Below are 21,940 nucleotides of genomic sequence, written 5' to 3'. Positions count from 1 at the left end.
TCAGTCATTCTGCTCAAAGTCTGCAAAAGCAAAAGAGCCAGTTCCAGCACAGGAGAACTGGGGCTGTGTGAGAGTCAGCTTCTTACCCACACAGAGAGATTTTAGATCACACCTCCCTCTCACAAATAGTGTCATCACAGAAGCACCAGTGTGAAGGAACAGTCAAGGTGGCTTCAGCTCCTAAATTCAGGAGGGCCCTTACACTTGAGAGTACTAATTGGATACCTTTCTATAAAGAATTAGTATTTAAGATATATTTGTCCCTCTCCCCATGCCAAGGCATCTCTTAACAAGCACAGTGGAGAAAAGCAGATAGGCCTTATCTTGTCCACTCCTGTCCATGGCATGGCTGGAGGCTGCCACACGCCTGACAGGGCTGAAGAACTGCTCAGTTTGGCACTGCAACACAGACCCACCTCTTGTGCATCCAGCTACAAATCACCACACTAATGGAAAAAAGTTTCAACCTGAACTTTCAGCAGCCGTGCAAGAAGATGCCAACCTTGCAGTTACCAAGGCAAAGCTGTCCAGAGGAGCCACAGCTCACTAACCAGTGCTTGTGAGCTCAGAGGCCCAGTTACAACATGAGCAAAGCCAAGCCACTTACTGTTCACACTGGGCACGCCTGCACTAACAAGGCATTACTTTCAGGAGAGGCAATATACTAATTATTCTGTTTATCTCTAATCAAAAAAATGTCGTTTGTCAGCTCAGCAAAGTCAAAGCCTATTTTGTTTCTGTTTCACAGGCCCTTAAGGAGACATACACTATTTAATTTTCATGGAGCAGGGGGAGGAAAAGGCAGTGTCCTGAATGTAGAATGATGTTGAAAATGATGCTCAGTCTTCAAGAAAATGGGTTCTCACATCTAAATTATTTTCAGAGGCACACAAGAAAAAGCTGGGGTATTTCACCTGACAGAAAAGAAAGCCAATTGCCTTTATTTGAGAAACAGGTTATGAAATGAGATATGAGAAAGATTTGTTAAAAAATTTTAAAGACAAAAAGTGCATCAAAACAAAGACTGAAACTCCAGGATTTCAGCATGTATTTATGGGGTACAAACTTTGAAGTGAAGAGGGTTCACAGTTGTATTGACTACAGGCACAGGGAGTACAACAGTCAAAGCTAGAGCTGAAGGCTTAGAGAGCTGAAACAGTAGTACCTGTAGGGTCAGGGACAAAAAGAATACCCAGCCTGAACTACCACCTAAGCCAGATTTTTCAGGTCCTGCCACTTGAGGTCTTGTTTGAATTAGACCATCTCTTGCTAATGCAGCTGTCCTTCAGTCTGTAGCTTTAGTAACTTTACCAAGGCCTAAGCTTGAATTATTTCTTTGATGTCAGGAGAATTAATTACATTATGAATTTACCAAGCTTCTAATTAGTGAATCTTGTACATTTTCTCTTAGAGCTTGACATGACCTATTAGCCAGTTTCTGTTCCCCTTTCTAACTAATTTAGCTTAATGAAGTTATCCTATGAGATAATCTAAAGCTACACAGCAACCCTATGAAATGTTGAATGAAGTTCAGAGATCCTTAAGAACACAGAAGTCAAAATAACATTACTTTAAGTACAAAGCCCATTTGCAAAGCAGACAGTAATCCTTTCCCTATTCTCTAACAGCATCAGAGGAAGCAGAAGTCAGTTCCACACCAGTTTGGTATTTTTCACCCTACCACAAATTCACAGCTGATGGAATACCAGAGAAGTGAAACAGTGACTTGTCTCAGCCTCAGCTGTCACAAGCAGGCGATATAAAAAATGCTTAGAGCACTGTCCTGTGCAGCACACTGCTGCCCCACTGCTAGTAATGAAGATGGCAGAAGAATCTCAAATAGTCCAATTCATTTGGCTGAGACTTTAAGAGAAGTACTTTCTGACAAGTACTTTCTACCAATACACAATGGGTCTTTGTCAGATTAAAGTGTCCTCTTTTTTTCTGTGAAAGTTTACATCACATTGCACGTATCAGAAATAATACCTTCTTCAGTGGCAGTTTTGGGAGCTATCCAGAGGATGGAACCTCTGAGACCATTGCTGCAGAGTCACAGAAGAGACGTACAGATCACACCCACATGGCCTGGGGCAAAGGCAGAGCTCTGTTATTCCCTCCCTCACCCACTGACACCCTTCAGCCAAAAGCAGCTCACAGATGATGCTGCACCAGCCATGTTTAGAGGTCCATAATCACCTCTAAACAGACCTCCCCTTGCAAAACTTAGCAACACTGTGCCGGACAAGTTCTGGGCAGATGATTACCAATCACCCCAAACTACTCTAACACACATCTCACAGTGGCAGCTTCTACATTACCACTTAAAGAGTGATTGTGCTAATTAAAACTGCCTTTGCCAAAGAACAAGGTTCTTTCCAACTGTTTTTGGTCATGTAAAGAAAACAGGATTTACACTGCATGAGGAACCTGTCATGGCCTACCACTGGCACTTCCTTAACAAAAAGGAGCTGCACAAGTTCATTAAATCCATACGAATGGGCCCCTCTGATCATGTCTTAGACACACCAACATGCTACACATTCCACAAAACTTCATCCACTGAATGACCTTGGTGGTCACAGGGAATCACTGACAATTCATTGCATGTGGGTCACTATTTCCCCATTTATTACTTGGGAAATTACATAGAAATTTAGGGTAAGAATAATTTTTATTGGGGGAGAGTGCTTATGAATGCAATTGACCTAGAACTATATCCATACTGTGTTGTATTCTGTGGGGTTTGAGACTGGCAGGCAGTTAGGACTGAAGGAGGTGTTGGACAACGTCTAGAAGAAATGTGCATGGACAGCCCTGACTCCCATCTACAAGATCCAAAAGCAACAGCAGCTTTTTCACAGGCTAAGGAGAGAGTTACATGCCAGTAATTCTGCACAAAGCATCCACGACGCCAGTGTAATAAAAGAGAAATGCTCAATCACTCCCAAAGAGGTTGCAAGCACTTTTGTCTGGGCGGATGAAAACTTGCCACGCCTGCCAACACTCCAGAATGGCCTCGGGCCACAGCCAGAGCTGGAAACTGCGGCGGCCACCTTGTGGGCCCCTGGTGGCTGCCGAGGGATGTGTGATGCTGCTGAAGTCCAGAGACTCCAGTCAGCTCAAGACATCACTGACCACCGAGGAGTCCTGGAGCAGAAATCCTCCAGCAAGGGACAGATACAAATAATTAAAATAAAAATCCCAAAAGCAGGAGCACAGCCAGCCACCTGGCATGGTGTGCTGCACTGGGATGCAAAACCATCTCCTAAAGAGCAGAGTGTAACAACTTTTCCTTATAAATAGTATCACTGGCCCATCTGGGGAAGAAAGCAAGAATGTTTGAGTAACGTTTTAGGACTGAAAAGCTTTCCTTCAGCACAAACAGACAGCACAACAGTACTTTCCCTGCATTTCTTACAAGGATGTACAGCAATTTACCCAAGGACTCAGCTTGCCTTTCTCACTACACTGGCCATCAGCCATGCTCCACACTAAGTTCTCCCTCAAAAATGGGAGAATTTTTCCATGCCAAATGCAACCAAAGACCTCACAGAAACTACTGCTTCCATTTTCAGCACCTAAGTAATGAAAAGCATGGAAAGCCAGGAGAGTCCACTGTTGCTACAGGAATTTTGCTGTTCGAATGTTCCTTCAAACTGCACTTTCTTTACATCCAAGCTACATTTCCAACCAGATCAGAAAGCAAAACACAATTGCCTATGAAATATCATGAAGCTTAGCAAAAATCAATGGCTTGAGATCAAAATACCTCAAACCCAACTTTAACACAAAATTCCAAATACTCAGAAGTTTTTTAATCCTGCTGTTTAATGCACTAGATATAACAACTTATTTTTTTTTAAAAAAAAGTATGAACACATTAAAAGTAACATCTGTAGTCACTTGCCAGACCAGTCAGGGCTGGATCAAAATTCTCAGCTTGCCTTATGGATTAGATGAATACAAGGTTGCAGTGACTTCAGAAAATTCAGTGCATTTCTCTTTTCATGAACACAAGAACACACACACACACACACACACACACACTGGGCTGCCACCTTTAGCCCCTTTATAAAAAGAAAAGCAGAATAACTGCACCTGGAGAGTGGGCACTAGACTGACTCTTTTTAGGGCGTCCACAAGACTTGAGTGGTGTTTTATGGCATTTATCCATTCTACCCAAAAAACTGTTGCACATGTGGGGAAACCATGACACACTACGGCAGTAAGACTGGGCAAGCAGCAATATTTGCATGAAGTAGAGATTTACTGCTATGATAACACTGGACCCTAAAGCCAGGTCACACACAAGACGGAAACACATCAGGAAACAGTTCTTTGAAAACAGAGACCAGAGAGAGAGAGAACCTGGCTGCAGGTAAACATAAAACCCTAAAATAAAGGCCTGTGACTGAATGCATGGAAGCAATGCCATGTTTTCTGGTACAGGTGAAAATCCTCCAAGAGTTTCTCAAAGGAAATCTCCTCCCCCATCAGAACTCTAGCTCCATAATCGAGAGCAATGCACTTGTAAGTTTATTTGGAAAACAGAAAGCTCAGCATTGCCCAAAACTGAGGCAATACTTTCAGGCCAGCAAAATTCATCTTATATTGTGCCTGTCCATTCAACTAACTATTTTTGCAGCTTTGAAACAAGAAAACTATTAGCAGCTGAAAAACTCTCAACTCAGCATCTGCATGGATAACCTGACAGCTCTTTATGGAGTGGTGGAAGGAGAGCGAAGGTTTTCTACCAAAACTGAAATGATGACCCATTTGCAGGAAGCCTGTTTTTAAAAAGAATTTCTTTTCAAGGAGAACTGAAGTTACTGGAATATTCTTATTATCCACCACCAACCCTGACTCTCTCAATCCGAGCAAGAAGTGAGGGAGATAGGGACAGTTTGTGAAGCTCAGCAGTTAGTGGGTGAGACACTGGGTACAGTCCTGAGGGACCATTTCTTTTGGTAGTGCACGAAATTTTTCACATGTTGGTGCTCATTCTGGATTGGCTGTTAGCTGGAGTGAGCTCCCCTTGGCTACCTTCCCTCGGAGGAGACTGCAACAAGACCAGAACACATCCTAGTTAGTGACGTGTAAATATTCTGCAGCCTGCTTCCTGAGAGACAAAATAAAGCACAGGTGAAGCACAGCAGGATGGCAGCAGGGGGAGAGCATACCCCCAGGTTCATTAATGATGGTTTTGTATTAACAACTTCTACAGTTCACAAAAACTTTTCCTAAAAAAGTCAAACCAGAACTTTTAAGCCAGTCTTATTTACTATGTACAAGGTGCTGTTGACCCCAGAAACTGAATCCTATCTGACATTTAGTAATCATGGGGATTAATATACTACAGAAATTAATACATTTTGTGCAGATGACCTGTCTTCCCTAAAGGCACCCTTTCCAAACTGCAATCCAGAAGGAATATTCCTAACAATTAATGCTTTTTTTACTTCCTCTGCTGAAAAAATTACTTCAAACAATCTTTACTGAGAAGGTAAAAGATATGTCTATCAAGGACTGGACCAAAGGAGTTATTCAGAATTAACCCAACCATATAAACTTCAAAGGAGATTCTGAGCTGTACAAACAGATTAATCTACTGGCTAAAAACACTTGTTCCTTATATGTTAAGTATTTACTACTTAAGAATTTGTCCAATCAGGAACATGATAGGTTCACTCCCTTCCAGAATCTTCAATTCACCAACTTTCACAGTTTTACTTAAGTAAATAAACAAAACCTTTATCCTGCCTGTAAGTCTGTGTTTAGCAGGCCCATACCTTGACGTGGATCTGGTTGCGCAGGACTGCGGCGCGCAGGATCATTGCTTTGGCACGGCGCTGAAACTCTTTGCCCATCAGTAAAGACTTCTCAAAAGTTGTGCTGCGCTGATCTACATCTCGAGCATACAGAATCTGTAACCAACACAGAGAGCTGCACGTGGGAGCTGTGCCAGGGTTCCACAGCAGCAGAACAGCTCAGGCATTATGGAGCCTGAGGTCACACACAGCTCCCCGCTACCAAACACACCAGGCCCAAGAGATGAATGCACCTTCCAAGTGTCTCAGGAATGGAAAGTTCAGTCTCTAATCCATGGGTGAAATGCACTCACCTTACTGTGTGAGTCTATTCTGGCATTGATCAGTCCCTCCAAGATCAGCTGAGTGAGTTCATCTTCCAGAGCAGCCACTGTGGTGTTAAAGGCAGTGGCCATCTTGCGCATGTCTGCTGACACATAGGGGCTGAAGTACTAAGAAGAAGAAGAAGGAGAAAATATTCAGTTGCACTCTCCACCCTCTAAGAAACTAGGGGAAAAGCAACTGCACAGAAATGGCCTATCTCCCTGTTCATCCACCTCTGGGATGACAGGAACAATTACCTGGATAAGGGCACGATTTCGAATCTGGGTATAAAGTGTCCTGACATGAGGTGCAAGGTACATATCTAGCAGCAGGTTGTCCTGCAAAACAATAAACCACATCAGAAGCTCAGAAGCAGTCTGGAAAAATATATTATTCCTGTGTTCTGAAACATTTATGCATATATACTTAAACCTTAGGAATATTATACTACAGCAAGAAAATACAATAAAACAAGAGTGAATAAAAAAATTAGAAATATGTTTTAAACGTTTATAATTTCTCTCTACGAATAAACTACTCCTAATTTCCATGCACCACATCAAGAGACACAGAAGACACAGAAGAGCTGAACATTTAGTATCTACTTTTGACAATCACTGCTTCTCACAAAAGGCTAGGCAAAGGCAACTTTTAGGGTCTGCTCTGCACTGCTCTCCTGCAACTCACCTTCATCTCATCCAGCATCTTCAGGCATGAAGCATACTTAGATTCATAAAACTTGAAGATGATGTCACGAACCTGTGGCTCCAGCTCCAAAAACAATTTGAAGGAGCTACAGATAAAGATGGCAGTGATCAGACATTGGAACCTGCCACTTAAATATCCCATAACCTCATCACTCCAAGGCACAAGGTTAAAAACTCTCACTTATCATTCAGAGATTCCAAGAATTTACCCTCTAACAGACCAGACAGCCCATTTTCACCAGGGCTGGGAGCCTGGAACACAGAGAGGCAGAGCACAGCATAAGAGCTGTGATGAAGGAAGACAAAAGACAAACCAAGTAGTAGAAGTGTTTGTCCACACAAAACAAAAATCATGGATGGGAATAGGTCAAAATCAGGATACACCACCAGCAAACAAATGCCATACTATAGTCCATGGTGGCCAGCTCTGTGTCCCACTTCAAAGCACAGCCTTCATTAAGTACAGCACACTACAGAGAAGTCAAGCATGCCAGTTTCTCAGAGAAACAAGCTATTGTGAGTGTGGTCAATCTTAGGGATGTACACTTTAACTCAGCACCATCACAGATTTTTAAACCTTGGGATCTCACCCTACATATCAGCCCATAAAAAGGGTAACCCCTTTTCCACAGCAATTTAAGATTACTGCTTCTGTACATCTAGCTGACGGGAATCCAGTGCCATTGCAATTCAATCTATGACACTCAATATCCACTTTCTTCCAAAGACCGTAAATCTCTTCACCTTCTGTATGTCATAGTTACATTACACTCCAAGGTGTACTAATAATTAGTAAATTGTTTTAACAATTAACATACACCAGAACAAGGGGCAACATGAAGGCACATTATCCTAACAGCTGCCTTTGACAGAGGACTGTCCCTCGATTTAATGTCTGGTATGAAGCACTGATGCAGACAGACAGCTGGGCTGTGCAGATGCTGGATTTAACCTGGGTGGGAAACTTACACTAAGAAAATTTCAGCTGTGATTAACCACTGTGTTTTAGACACTGAAACAGCACTTAATGCTGAAGCCAAATTAAGGCTCAGTGATTCTTTCTCTCCTGTATGAGAAATATTCCTGCCAGAATCCACTCTCAACCAAAGTCCCATGTTCCAAAAGATGCCTAGTACATACAAACATCACTGAAGGCATCACTCACCTACTGGAGATAACATTTCGTTGCAGTTCCTGACGGTCAAATGTAGCAAGGGCACAGAGCCCTCCATACACAGCCACATTGCTGGGAGATAACAGCTACAGAGAGAGGGAGAGACAGAGAGCAAGCTGTCACTGACTATCAACATGGCTTAAGGGTTGCATTGAGTCTTCTACCCCAGGCCTTTCTTTCAAGCAGTGACAAGATTAGTCCTTATCAAATGAACACTCAGCTTGCTCTCACCCACTGTGTGGGATGACAGGGCCAGAGCAGTAATACTGCTACGAGAGCAGGCATCAATTTTGGGAGGTTTTGGTTGATTGAGCAACACAGAATTATAAATCTCACAGGTAACTCTTATGTGACCTAGAATAGAACATTTAGAGAAGCCAAGAACAGAGACTTAAAAAAACCAAAACCAAACCAACCAACCAGCACAGTTCACAGCACCAGCAAACTATATAGGAATGCTGCAAGAATAACTACAATATCTGAATTTTACAACCCAATACTTAGAAGAACTGCATCCCCTCCAAGACCTGCACGCAGCTCCCTCTTGGTCCTCACCTCAGGGAAATCACAGTGATCAAATGATGCCAACAAGAAGCACTTTGCTGCCTGTTTGTACTTCCGGGCAGCTAGTTCGGCCAAGCCTAGGAACCAGAAAAAGTTAGTCCTTTTCTTATGACAATATACAAACTAGAGAAAATTGAAAAATCTAGGGAGTAGGAAAGGCCCCCACATCGTTGCTAGCGCCTTCACTAGTGAAGTAAAACAAGATCCTCAGACTGTATCAAGCATCCTTTGAACTACATTGACTCACACAGGTATCCTCTCTGAAGAAACTCAGGGAGAAGAAAGAGATGGCAAAAACCAGCAGTTCTATCTCACCAGCTTCATTAAATTTTGCATGTCTGGTATGGAAATACAAAGTCTGTCAAATACGAGAGAAAAAAATAGAGCCCTATGGACAGCTAACAAGTAGAAAGACAGGCAAACCATACAGGAAGCTGAAGGACTCACTCACCTGCTGCACATTTCAGTTTGGTGAGAATTGCTTGTGTCTGGCTATCTCTTTCTCCTCTTTGCTAAAGCATAAAACAAAGCAGTAGTGAGCAAGCAGTATGAAAGCTATTTAGCTTACAACTGTCCCCAGGATATTTCACCCTGATAATTAACTTGCCAATCTCAATGGCAAGATAACTTCATCTTATTTGTCTTGGGAAATACGGCAAAACTGAGGACGGGAGGTATCTGTTTTTACCATAAGTCAGGTTTTGTACACATATATCACGAGAAGAGTCATAAAGGGGGAAAGGAAAAAATCATTTTACAAATTTGGAAACAGAAAACAAAAGGAACATTTATGTAAGTCAAAGAGCAGGAGCTTACTTCTGCAATTTCTGGTGTAGACTCAGCCTTGCTTACATAGCTCAGAACGTGAGACCAATTCTGGAGGTAGACACTGACCTGTAGAGAGCCAGAAACAGAGTGGGGCAGGCATGGACAAATGGCACTCCTCAGATAAGCCGCATCATTGCGGACACAAGAGCCAAGGATGGGGGGGCAACTTCACAGCAGGTGTCAAAGAGACACCCCGCAGGTACCTCTGCCTGCACATTCTCCTACCTTGATGACATTGAGACACATGTTGATGACATGTTTAGCACTGGTGCAGTAATCACGGGCTCGCGAGTAACACTTGAGAGCATTGCTGAGGTCTCCACAGTCCAGATAATGATCACCTAAATCATCGTGGCCTCTCCTGGAGGACGGGAATTCAAACATCAATGAACTGCACGCTCAGAAAGGGACAAAGGCAGTTTGTTCCAAACAAGTAACTCAACATACTGACCTAAGGACACATCCCATCTTAAGTGCATGGAGGAACAAAATGCTCTTCCTTGCTCCAGCAGAGCCTTTTGCATCTCACCTGATACTCTCCTTGATGGAGTTCCCTTTGTAATTTTTCAGATCTGTATCGAGTTTCTCCAGTTTAAGAAGAGCTTTTTTGCGTGTAGCTTCAACCCAAGCTGTGTCAAGAGGAGGGGGTTCAATTCCACTATCAGGGACAGCATCAGGTGTATTTTGCAGTTCTCTGAAAGAAAAGCATTTGAATGAGGCTATTAGGCTGAACACGTTTCAAAACAGAAGTCTGCTAAGTGCCTGGCAATGTTACCTTAACAAACAGTACTTCATACACAAAATTGGCCAAAGAGAAAATAAGGGTAGTGGGGAAAAAGAAACATATTGCTTAAAATGTCCAGTGCAAACAGTAACACAAGCATCACAGATGTTTACAAATACTTCACAAAATTATGCTAATGGTCTTAGGATGAACATACTGTCACACACATGGTAAAGACTACCCATGCAAAACAGACAAGAAATCATGAAATAAGCACAGCAACAAAAATAATGCAAAGATGGGAAGCGTGGACGGATAAGTGAGATATCAAAGGTTATCCTTAACAGCTAACCTATTTTTAGAGCGGGGTGGGGGGAGAAAGGAAACAACAAACCAAAACAAGGCAAAGAGTTAGATCAGGTATTAACTTGTGAAAACAAAAGCATCTAGAACAAGTCTCCATAATCTAACTCAGGAAAAACAAGTATGTTCATTAGTATTTGAGGCAGTTGCAAGGACTAAACTCACCTCAATATCTACCTGCAGCTTTTTAAAGCACAAAGATTTCAGAATGAAATAATGCCTTCTGTGCTCTATCTTTTAAAAAAAGCATGAACACACACTTCGCTGCTATTAAATTCTAAGGGCAAAGACAATTTGTGTAAGGTACATGCTGGTATTACATGCAAAGTCCTCCACCGCAGCACATCACTCAACTCTGTCAGGAAAGCTCCCCAGGTTCCCACGGGCCCTTAGTACCTCGTGGCCTCGGACAGCTTTCTGTGGATTTCTTCGTACACGTCAACATTGAAAGTCCTCTGGACAAAGGACAGAGCCATCTTGAGAGCTTCCACGCGCAGCTGCGGGCAGTGGTCAGCAATGAACTGCAGCCGCTCGATGCGCATCAGCCCGCTGTAGCTGGACGCGTACTGCTCCAGATCCTGCCAACAAAACCCGGCCTCAGGAGGTGGAAACGGACACACCACAGCAGGCCACCTGTGACACAGCTGTGACCTGCACACCTCACCCCTCAAGGAGGGCAAAACAACTCAAAAAGCAGTAAGATCGGTCCACGTCTGCTTTCTTCAAACATTAGTCATTTCCTCAGAAATACGCTCTACATTACAATTTACCTTTTTAACATTTCAGTTGTGATGCTTTTGCGGTTAAGACTAACCAGCTTTAACACTTTTCAGAGGGGTTGTTTTACAAAATTCTTAAAGGAAGAGACCATACACAAGAAATGCACCCACAGCCCTCAGCAGCACGTACCAGCGTGGGGTTCTCCACCACATAGTTGATATCAGGTGAGTTTTGCTGATCTTCTTGTGGATCTACGTCAATCTGCATGGGCTCCACTGCACCCTGAAACAGCAAAACAAGGTCAAAAGCAGCTTATTACATTTGAGCAGGAAATAATTATGTTATTCAATCCACTAATGACTTGCTTAAGTACGTGTTAAATTTTAAAAATGAAAAAGCACTCCTTACTCTTTTGATATGCTTAGGATTTTTCTCTAGCAACACCACCAGTCAGCATGATGGCTAATGCAAGCAGCAGCACGGCTTAGCATTCACCAGAGCAGTTTATTTGGGTTGGTAAATTACCAAATTGAAAATCAAATGGAAAAAATGAAGGGGTCAATAAATCTGATCCTACAAAGTATCTGAGGTATGCATATGCATTCCATTTCTCTTCTCTGAGCAAGAGCAGGCATTATCACTCAGATTAAGAAGTTCCAAAAGGCAAAATGTACCCAAAAACTCACGACAACCTTTCAAAATTGCTTTAATGCTTGGAAATAATATTTTTGGGGGGGGGGGTGAAGGCAAAAACTGTTACACTTCTTAGAAGTATTAAAAACCATAAAAAACAGAATGCAGAATGACAATTTCAGAGTTTCCAACATAGCAAGGAACAATTTGTCTGCACTGCAGGGATCTGCCATTAGTCAAACCATCTCACTATAGTTTTCGAGTTCAATTGCTAGACAGAGCCTCTTTTGGAGAAACAACAGAATTTCATTCTCCCAGTACACCCTGCACTGGTTTGAGCCACAAGGACTCACACCAATGGAGTGACTTCAGCACAGCTGCATTGCTACAGCCCCAGGCAAGACCAGCTTGCAACCACATTCCACAAACCAACGGGTCTGCTGGCACAAAATTCTCTGTCTCCTCCTAGTCAAAGTGTGCTGAACAGTCCTCCTAGGAATTACTGTGAGAAAATAAAGTGAGGAAAACTCAGCAGACTGTCTTCTTCTAAAATGTGCACATATTAGACAAGCTTGATTTGGTGTAAATTGAAAAAGTGGATCTCACAAAAGGCAGGCATGCCAACACCTTGCCCCCATACACATCTGATTATTTCCATATTTTCACTGATGTTACTGTCTGTTAAGAAATCAAAGATTGAGGGGTTTTTTGGACTGGGTTGATTGGTTGGTTGGGTTTTTTTGTGAGAAAGAACAGGGCAGATCCAGATTTCCTATCTCTAAAAACTACACTCAGCCACAGTCTGAAGGTCTTAATTCTTTCACAAACTGATATATATCAAATACATATCTCACCACTTAAATCTCCCAAAATCTCAAGTAAAAGCAAGTGAAGCACCATAACATTTGTTTCCTAGTTTACTAACCTTTCCATGAAGGAAAGGGAGGGAGGGAGGGAGGGAGGGAGGGCACAGAGGAAATTTTGATTGTCTAGATCACCCCTCAGGCAAACTGTGCATAAAAACAACTAATTCACCATATGCTGAGACCATTACTTTTCCCACTTTCATCTACCTTTTGTCTTTTCTTATATCACAAACGCTAAATGCCAAGGTTAGTTTGTTTAGGCTGTGTATGCCTGCCACAGTAAAAACACAATTACAGACTCCTTAGAAAACAGCATTACAAAGGTAACTGTAACTCCAGCTGGAACAGAACAACGTGTATCCTGCTACGCTGGAATCTGCACTCTGCATTTCTCACTTAACTCCCAAGTGACAAGGAAAAACACAAGTGGGCTGAAAGCCCCAGTAGGACAAGCAAACTCAAACATTTTCAAGCTCTTTATATTGAAAGGAAGATGCAAGGTTGACTTAAAAACTACTCACAGAGCAAATAATAAACAAACACTCCCCAAGATTTCCTGAGCCCCGCTGGGTGCTCTGTTGAGGGTACCTCACACAAGCAGATATCCTGGTGCCTGAGCTGACGTCTCCTGCTGTACTCGGCAGGAACGGGCGTGCTCTGTTGCTGGACGGGGTGCAGTACAGATCTGTCACTAACGCAGGGGCTGAGTTGGATGCTGAACTGTCCCTCGTCCTCTCCTCACTGCCCAAAGCCCCGTGCCCTGACACAGATATGCTACTGCTAAAACTCGCAAAGGACAGCCTCCGCAGGTACCTCGTGTCACCGACCCGCCCGGCGCTCCCTGCACTAGAGACTCGCGGTTCCCCCTCTCTGGGGATCTCACCGTGCCCGCCGCCACCGCTGCAGCCCTGCCCGCGGCGCGCACAACGCGGCACCAAACGCGCGGCCACCGCAGCGGCGGGGAGCCACGGGTGCCGGAGGATGCTCGGCGGAGCACTGCTCCTCGCCGACGGCGGCGGAAGCGACACAGACCCGAGGGAAGGGCGAGCGAGGGCCCAAGGCCGGCCGACAGCCGCTCCCTTCCCGTGCAGCCTAAGGAGAAGGCCGCACGGCGCCCCCGGAGGCCGCGGTCGAACAGGGGCCTCAGAGCCCGCGCGGGAGGGACGCGGAGAGCGGCGGAGCGCGGCGCGGCCCGAGGCCCGAGCCGGCGGGCCGCAGCTGCCCCGTACCTGCAGGTTAAAGACCTGGACGGGCAGCGGCATCCTCCCCTCACGCCGCCGCTTCCGGCCGCCCGCCCCTCCCGCCCCGCTTCCGTTTCCGGGCCGCGCGTCGCGGCGAGGCCGCGGCCGGCAGGTGAAACTCTTAAAGGGGCCGCGGCCCCGCCCGGCCCCGCGCGGGCGGCGGAGGCCTCGCGGGCGGCTCGCAGCTTGCGCGGAGGGGCCGCCTCGGCAGCGCCGGCAGCGCGGCCAGGGAGAGCCTGGAGCTGAAGGACATCTTCATTGCCGTGAAGACCACGAGGAAATACCACAAGAGCCGGCTGGACTTGCTCCTCCAAACCTGGATCTCCCAGGCGAGGGGACAGGTGAGAGACTGCCAGGGGCAGCCCGAGCCTCGGCCCCGCGCTGTCCAGGACAGCTACGGCACTCTCACGGAGTTTTCCTTTCTTGTGTTAAAAGAGGCTTCCTTCGTAAGGCTTGAAAAGTCGTTTTGTATAAACGGTTGGTGTGAACGTGCTTCCAAAAGAGCTCGTTGCTGATTAGGCCAGTTACCTGCAGTATGGCATCGGTAGTCCAACCAGACACAGTCTGCTGATTTTTGTCTGTCTTAGAAAGTGCTTTCATGATAGTGAAAGATTCCTGGTGATGATGCATCTAAGCCGATATTTTGGACTAAGTACTTACGTTTTTCTGTAGAACATAAGATTTGTTCCCTTGTTTCAGAATTTCGGTCGGTTCAAGTATATTAATGGGATTTTATCCAGCAGCTGGAACAAGACTGTGTTAGCCACCTGCCAATTCCCACCCTGACTTGCATTCTTTCTTCTTTACCTACTTGGCAGCTGTGGATGATTCCTAGCCAGAGAGAGGAGGTAGTACCAAAAAAGACCAAAATCCTTTCTGTCTGGAAATCAGTTGTCTGTACCGTGAGACAAGGAGGGTAAAATACAGCCTGCTTTATTGAAATCACAGTTTATAATGAAAAAATGTAACAAATAAGGCAGGGGTTGAAGTTGCTGGAGGTCTCTGTGCCCCTACTCCCTCCCCCATTCCAGTGGCTACTGTGAAACAAACTATCAAGTGAGATGAAACATTCTGAATTCTAACTGAAACTGAGCACATTTAAAATTAGAATCTGAAGTTGTTAAATGTGGCCATGCTGTTTTTGTCTCCCACAGACGTTTATATTCACGGACTGGGAGGATCGGGAGCTGCGCCTGAAAGCGGGTGAGCTGTGTAGCAGCATAGGTGCTCGCTGTCTGTTGTAACTGAGTTTTGTTTCTTTCATACTCTCTATAGAAGTCTTTATTTCGTGCTGTACAAGAAATTAGGGAAGTTAAGATGGAGAAATTAGAGAAAATTTCTCTCTAATTGCCACCTGGACAAGATGCCTGGAACTTCCAAAATACTGGGTTCACTTTTGCACCCCTTTTTTTCTTGTTAGTAAGCTTATGTGATCCAGAGTCATAGTAGGTATTTCTTTCACACACATCTCATGACACAAAACCTCGCTTGTTTTAATGCAGTCAGGATTTTATGACCTCTGCAGCTCACAGGCCAGATGGGTAACCTGTGAGCCCTGCCTATCCTGCAGTTTCTTCTCCATGCATGTGCACCTCAAATGTGCAATATTAGTGCCAAATGTGCACTTCTTTTGTAGTCTTTTTTTGACTACACGTGCTCCTCAGACCTGAAAGGGCTGATCTTTGTTCTTCTAGGGGATCATATGATCAACACCAACTGTTCTGCTGTCCATACCCGGCAAGCTCTCTGCTGCAAGATGTCTGTGGAATACGATAAATTCCTGGAATCTGGGCAAAAGTAAGTGAAACACATTGTTCCGATTGACTTTGTTTCTTCCAGTCTGTTCTTACAGGAAACTTGAGTAACCATCTCTGTTCCAGTAAGGAGTGTAATGTTAGCTAAAATGTAGGGATGAGTGCAGGAAAGGGAACACAGCATGAAGCAGTGTTTATAAAAAAAGCATCATCTGAAAGGTGGAAAAGATTATAATCCAAGGAGGTTATTTATTTCAGCCTCTTTGCAGACTTAGCATCTGTGGATGCTTTCATCTTTCCTATTCTGTAATTTGGGACAATAAGAAATGCTTTCTGCTCCAAGCCTGAAAGACTATGACTCAGTTGTAAACCTATAACTCATTTCTTTGTCCCTATAACTTCTTGCTTTATTTTGTTTGAAGATGGTTTTGCCATGTGGACGATGACAACTACGTGAACCCTCGGACTCTGCTACATCTCCTGTCTGCCTTCTCACACAGCCAGGATGTGTATGTGGGGCGACCAAGTCTGGACCATCCCATTGAAGCAGCTGACCATGTCCAAAGTGACGGATCAGTAAGCAAACTTCTTCAGTTTGTCTGAGAGACATCCCAGTCTTCTAAGCCTCTAAAACCTTGGCAATTCATAGGATTCCCCCACAAACCCAAGTGATTTAATCTGCAAGAAATGAACCTGGTGATGGTCATTTTCAGAGGTGGGATGCTAGGTTAAATGCACCTTCAGTCTGATGTTGTATGCACATGGATGCACAATGGAGGTTGTCTCCTGGATGGCTGTTTGTTTCTGTTCCTGTACTCACATAGGCTGTGATCTCCCTCACACTGAGCTTAGCAGGGCCTCCCCACCTTGGCTCTTACTTTTCCTTTAGTGTCTTTGGCAGCAGTGTTCCTTATTTTAGGACTTGGGAGTTTGGGTGGAAGTTCAAGGGGTTTTTTATTTGTTTTGGGTGCAGTGTCACACACATTGTCATCATCTTGAACCAACTTCCCATAGGTGACAAAAGCTTGCTGGATAGATAAAGCATTTCCAATATAAGTGGTTACTAGGTTTCCAGATGCCCAATATAAGTGGTTACTAGGTTTCCAAGAACCCGAAGGAAACATATCTCAATCACAAGATACATGTGCTAAGGAAAAAAGCCTAACCAGGTCGCCCGCACTGGCAGGTCTCTTTAAAGATGTATCAATCCACTGGCCAGAAGGTCATTTATAAAGCAGCTTGTTAGGGAAGACTGCCCACCAAAATATTCTCCTTGGTCATGGAGCCAATATATATATGGACCACCTTTGACATCCTCAGTAACACTGAGCTGGCTGTGACCCTTTGTTAAAATGAATAGGGGACAGATGTAATTGGATGGAAGTGGGACCATCATTTTCCATTTCATGTGTGCTACCTCCTTTATGCTAATTTGATGGCTCACCTGCTATCTGTTTCAAGATAGTTTCATTTAAGAGAACAGCTAGCTGCTCTCAGCAGCCTAAACAAATAGGGATTCATCTGTAGCCTTGTTCTGACTCAGATGTAATATGTGATATCAAACAAAACCTTGAGTTCCCTGCCCAGCCAAATGCTAAAAGCTCATTATCAGTAACTGCTGCGTGTTTTTTCTTTTTGCTCTTCAGAAGACAACCGTGAAGTTCTGGTTTGCCACAGGTGGAGCTGGGTTCTGTATCAGCCGAGGTCTTGCTCTGAAGATGAGTCCCTGGGCCAGGTAAGCATTGTTCCTAGCTGAGCTCCATCAGTACATGTTTGGAAGGTTTTAAAACACATTTTGGCTTGTCTCCTATGCTCTCTGCCACAGCCTGGGCAATTTCATTAGTACTGCAGAAAGAGTACGACTTCCTGACGACTGCACTATTGGCTACATCATCGAAGGGCTGCTGGAGGTAAAGCTGCTGCACAGCCCATTGTTTCATTCCCACCTGGAAAACCTGCAGAGGCTGCAAGGCGAGTCTGTGCTGCAGCAGGTAGGGCTATGCCTCATGGCCTGTTCTTATAGTTACACCTCAGTGTGATCAGAAAGAATACACTGTGTAGACTCAGCACCCTTCAGCAAAGAAGGATATCTGCAGACTCACTCGGAGCTGGGTCCTGTTCAGTTCCTTCATTTAGGTGAAAAGCACACTTTCACCCTAGGCACCGAGGTCATAGAGCTGTCCCCTCCTTTGGGGACAGATTCTGCTACATGAAGCCTTGGTAGGGTGTACCCCAACTCCTCCTAAACCCTGATTTTTTGCATGTAGCAGTAGCAGAAAGTATAGAAGTTTATTAAGTAGTGTTCCTGGTTTTGCCTAACAAAATTTCAGTCTTAATTCATGCTGTTCAGAAAGGCAGCTATATAAGTACTTGACATAATTAAATGTTTGAGCATTTTAAAGAACAATTTGTATGAATCTCAAGAAACTTAAAGTTGCTTCTGAAAAGCAAAGTTGCTTTTTAATTGCTGGGAAACATTTTACCTCCCTGTCAGCAGATGGAGCCACAAGGCCATCCAGCAGTGTTGCCTGCATCATACTTCTTAGCACCATAAGTAAACAGGAGTGTGGTTTTGCCCCTGCATGCTGGGTGGTTATGTTTTTCTGGCAATTGTATTAGGCAGCAGAAATGTGTGCTTGGGGCCAAATTCCACCGTGATGTTATCTCCCTTCATGTTAGTGAATTTGACTGTAACGACAGTCCAACAACTGACCATTGTTTCACTGGTCATCTTTGGTTCCATGAGACAGCTAACCCAAAACCCAGGAAATGTACAATTATAAAGAAAATGTAAGTCTTCTGGTACCTGATACGTGAAAAATTCTTAATGCAGTGCTTGTGTGGAGGAAGCTGGGTTTCCAAAGATCTAAATTTTGTTTCAGATTTGAAACATGACACTCCTTTCCATGCTACTTAATATGCAATTTTTTTTTTTTTCCCCTGTGCTAAAATATTGCTATTGCAGACTTCAGGCAATGTCTGGTAAGGCTGAACATGTTATTTAGTGAAGGTACAAACAGTAGCAGAATTAATATCCTTACAAAGCTTACAGTTGAAGCTCATCTTGTCCTTCAGGGCAGTGCAATTTTCAGACCTTCTGTGTATTCTCCCATGTTGCCCTTGGTGCCATTCAGTGCCAGCATTCCTTATGTCAGAACTAATTGCTGTCCTCCAAATGTGATCCATGTTCAGATTAGACAGCATCTTTGGAGACTCTCTTGGTACCTCATTAATAAGCCTGCTATCTCCACTCTGGTTTTCTGCATTAGTGTTACAAGTTAGGAATATTTACTTGTTTTTTCAGGTAACCCTGAGTTACGGTGACCCTGAGAACAAACACAATGTTGTGAGTGTGGGAGGAGTGTTTGGCCTTCAGCAAGATCCAACCCGGTTAGTGTCCACTTCCCAAACAAGATCTCCCTACCTTGTTCATGTTTGTCATCTGTGAGATGATCAGACCCACTAATGGGGTTATTTTCTCATGTCAGCTCATTACTGTGCCAAAAGCAGGTAGACCCACCTCTGCTCCATCAGACTGCTGCACATTCAATGCGAGTGTGTTCCATGTGTGGAGAATTCCAATCTAATGCTGTATTTTTTTTTTTTAAATACAGATTTAAATCTGTCCATTGTCTGCTTTATCCTGACACTATTTGGTGCCCTGCTAAGAAGATGTCATAATTCTTGATCAGCCACTGACACCTGTGTCTTCGCTAGTTCGCATAAGGCAGGAGTTGGGAGTTTTTTGGTGGTTTTATTCTTCTTCTGGGAGACAACCAGTGGTATCTACAAAGGAGGTAGACAGACTGTTTAGAAAAGCAATAAGGTGTGGTTTGTTCAGCTGCAGCCTGGGACATTCCAAGAAGAATCTTTGTTCTTTTGTCTAGGGGCTCTTTCATAAGACGACCACAGTCCTGTGTGTATGAGTCACTTTATACTTTCATCTGATGTCATGTGAACCTGTGCTTGGGCACCATCTGAGGCAAATGCAGTACTGGGAGTGAGTGTTTTTACTACCCTTAGGGGTTATTAGAAGCCACTGTATTGAAGCTGGAGTGCTAGAGCAGACTGTAGTCCCCATGGTGACAAGAGAGGGGAAGTTTTCACTCATCCTTCTTGGGAACAGAATTATTTAAGAGCTTCTGTGGCTTGACAGATTAAAATTGCAGCTGGCTAGAATACAGAAATCACTAGGGTAAACAAGGCTGAAAGCCTTTGTCATGAGAAAACCCTGTGTGAGGGTAAGCTTACTCAAGACTAGATGAGTTGCTTACAATGTACATTCTTCCCTGTCATCCATGTGTACCTCCTGTGGAGGTAATTGTCAGACCTGGCTCGCCTGCCAACTGAATTGCAATGGTTGACGATTATGATCTATTCCCTTGATATTTGATACTGAAAAAATATTTGCCTGACAAGATGGTAATGGTTCCTCCCACTTGGCTGGTAGTTGGTCCCATGAGCTGGAGAAGCTTGTCCTGGCAAAACACACCCTGTTTCTGAAGCAGTGTGAGAGGGAAGAAATGCTAGATTGCTGCAATGCACCGAGGAGAGTTTTGATGGTATAATTTGAGGACCTTTTATTGTATGACCATGGTTACTCCAGCTTCTTCAGATAATCTTTAGATTACCATAAAGTTGAGATCAGTGTTTGTTTTTACTCAATATTTCAACAAGTAGTTCATGCAGTCACTAAAAGGAGATGGCACACTCACAAGCAGAAGTTCAGTGCTCCGGCAGTATCATCTGCTGCTGCTTTTTAAAGAAAGTAAACTTAGTTTTTAAAGTGGAAGGAATGGGGCTCCATATATTTACTTTTTTGTTAGCCCAGACTTTGGCCATGTGCAAACCCTACCTGGCCTGAAAAATACCTCCAAAAATATGCCTTTGCAAAATCACTGTTTACTCTTATAAAAAAATACTTGCTGGTTTAGCGCTAGAGTTTGAGGCCAAATTAAGGGAAGAATAATAGAATGCCATTGTATGATCTGGAGCTGTGATTATTGGCTTGGTTGTGGATCTAGCAGAGGTTTCAGGTTTCTAAATGGCTGCACTCAGCTGTACTGTGGGGTTCACCTAGTTATTTAACTTCCTGGCAAAAGCCTGTAGTGTATTCAAGTATGCCACTTAGCACAGGGGTCAGCCTCCTCAAGTATACCGTGTTCCCTGCATTTTAACAAACCTTTCAGTGTTTACCTCAGTACGTTGTCCTCTTTGCATGATTTTAGGTAGTTCTACTGAGGAACAAACAAGCTGACTGCTACTTACTACACTCCTGCAGCTCATTCTTGTATTTTTCCTTTCTATCATGCGTACTAAGGTACACATGAGGTATGGAAATAAGAAAGCTGCAGGGAGCTGGATCAAAGCCCAGTTAGCACACTGGCTGCTCCACAATGGGCTGTCAGTGTTACAGGTGTGCCTGTCACAGAAAACAGAGGAGGATTTGTGGCATAGTAGGTTCTACCTCCTTATTAGATCTTCTGCTAACTAGAATTGAGGCATCCTGTGGTTTAATTATTTGTCATTAATAGTTCTGGAGATTCCTGGTATCCATATATTTTTTTAAAAATGCTTGTTAGGTTCTTGGTTTTAAAGTCCTGTAGCAAAAAACTGTGAAACTTCATGAGCTCTTGAGGTGATTTTGTCTTCAAGCACTGTTTCTGAACTCTTCTGTTGGAAATCTTCTTCCCCTTCCACTGGAAGCACCCTTTTGTAAGATGACAGAGACCAAGCAAGGACTGGGCAGTAATTGTCGCAAACTGCAGTTAAAAAAACCACAACACTTTATAGTGATGGCAGCAAAACTAAATGGTAGAAGTTTCACACTGTGGTCACTGGTCACACTAGGTATGCCAAAGAGGCAAGTGCCCTCAAAGCTGGGAGGGTGTTTATGGAACTTAAAAAGGACCATGTTCTCCTGCAGGGCAACAGGAAACTGTTCAGTGTGTTCAGGCTCGTTCCAAGGTTTCTTGTGTCGAGAATGCAGTAAGCTGTGTGGATCTATCAGGATGCAGCTTTTTTATCAAACTACTTTTTCATACATAAAGTGATTCTATAAAATAAATATTTAAATATGTCAAATGCTGTCTTTGTCATATTTCTTAGCATGTGCTCTGTATCAAAAATGGACCATAAACCTGCTAATCTAGAAAACTATGTCCTCCTGTCAGGCTCATGTGATGCCACGGGCCAAAGAGCAAGTAAGCTCAATGACTGGGATGTGGAGAACAGA

At 43.8% G+C, this 21,940-nt stretch overlaps 2 protein-coding genes across 4 annotated transcripts; one reads left to right on the top strand and one right to left on the bottom strand.

Annotated features, from left to right (window-relative positions):
- Nucleotides 1-1,031: 1,031 nt before the first annotated feature.
- Nucleotides 1,032-14,014, bottom strand: GPS1 (G protein pathway suppressor 1). 3 transcript variants are annotated; one of them, XM_041409291.1, is made up of 15 exons: nt 13,940-13,959; nt 13,299-13,401; nt 11,401-11,493; nt 10,888-11,069; nt 9,934-10,098; nt 9,630-9,765; nt 9,393-9,470; nt 9,028-9,088; nt 8,568-8,653; nt 8,004-8,098; nt 6,819-6,924; nt 6,389-6,469; nt 6,122-6,259; nt 5,790-5,924; nt 1,032-5,059 (listed from the first exon to the last, which is right to left on the bottom strand). In XM_041409291.1, the coding sequence occupies exons 3-15, from the start codon at nt 11,476-11,478 to the stop codon at nt 4,985-4,987; spliced, it is 1,416 nt and encodes a 471-aa protein (XP_041265225.1). In that variant the 5' UTR covers nt 11,479-11,493; nt 13,299-13,401; nt 13,940-13,959; the 3' UTR covers nt 1,032-4,984. The 3 variants fall into 3 exon arrangements, with proteins under 3 accessions (XP_041265225.1, XP_041265223.1, XP_041265224.1); XM_041409289.1 differs by lacking the exon at nt 13,299-13,401 and having other exon boundaries at nt 13,940-14,014; XM_041409290.1 differs by lacking the exons at nt 13,299-13,401; nt 13,940-13,959 and adding an exon at nt 13,232-13,253.
- An 87-nt stretch (nt 14,015-14,101) lies between these two features.
- Nucleotides 14,102-21,789, top strand: RFNG (RFNG O-fucosylpeptide 3-beta-N-acetylglucosaminyltransferase). The gene is made up of 8 exons (XM_041409014.1): nt 14,102-14,292; nt 15,106-15,154; nt 15,646-15,748; nt 16,128-16,281; nt 17,352-17,440; nt 17,531-17,696; nt 19,010-19,095; nt 19,320-21,789. Exons 3-8 carry the CDS (start codon nt 15,654-15,656, stop codon nt 19,384-19,386), a joined length of 657 nt encoding a protein of 218 aa, XP_041264948.1. The 5' UTR covers nt 14,102-14,292; nt 15,106-15,154; nt 15,646-15,653; the 3' UTR covers nt 19,387-21,789.
- The last annotated feature ends 151 nt before the right edge of the window (nt 21,790-21,940 follow it).

The sequence above is a fragment of the Onychostruthus taczanowskii genome, unplaced genomic scaffold, assembly GCF_017590055.1.
Source record: "Onychostruthus taczanowskii isolate IOZ18803 unplaced genomic scaffold, ASM1759005v1 scaffold30, whole genome shotgun sequence".
Classification (NCBI taxonomy): Eukaryota; Metazoa; Chordata; class Aves; order Passeriformes; family Passeridae; genus Onychostruthus; species Onychostruthus taczanowskii.
The sequence above is the reverse complement of the archived record's forward strand: the minus strand, read 5'-3'. Positions and strand labels throughout refer to the sequence as shown.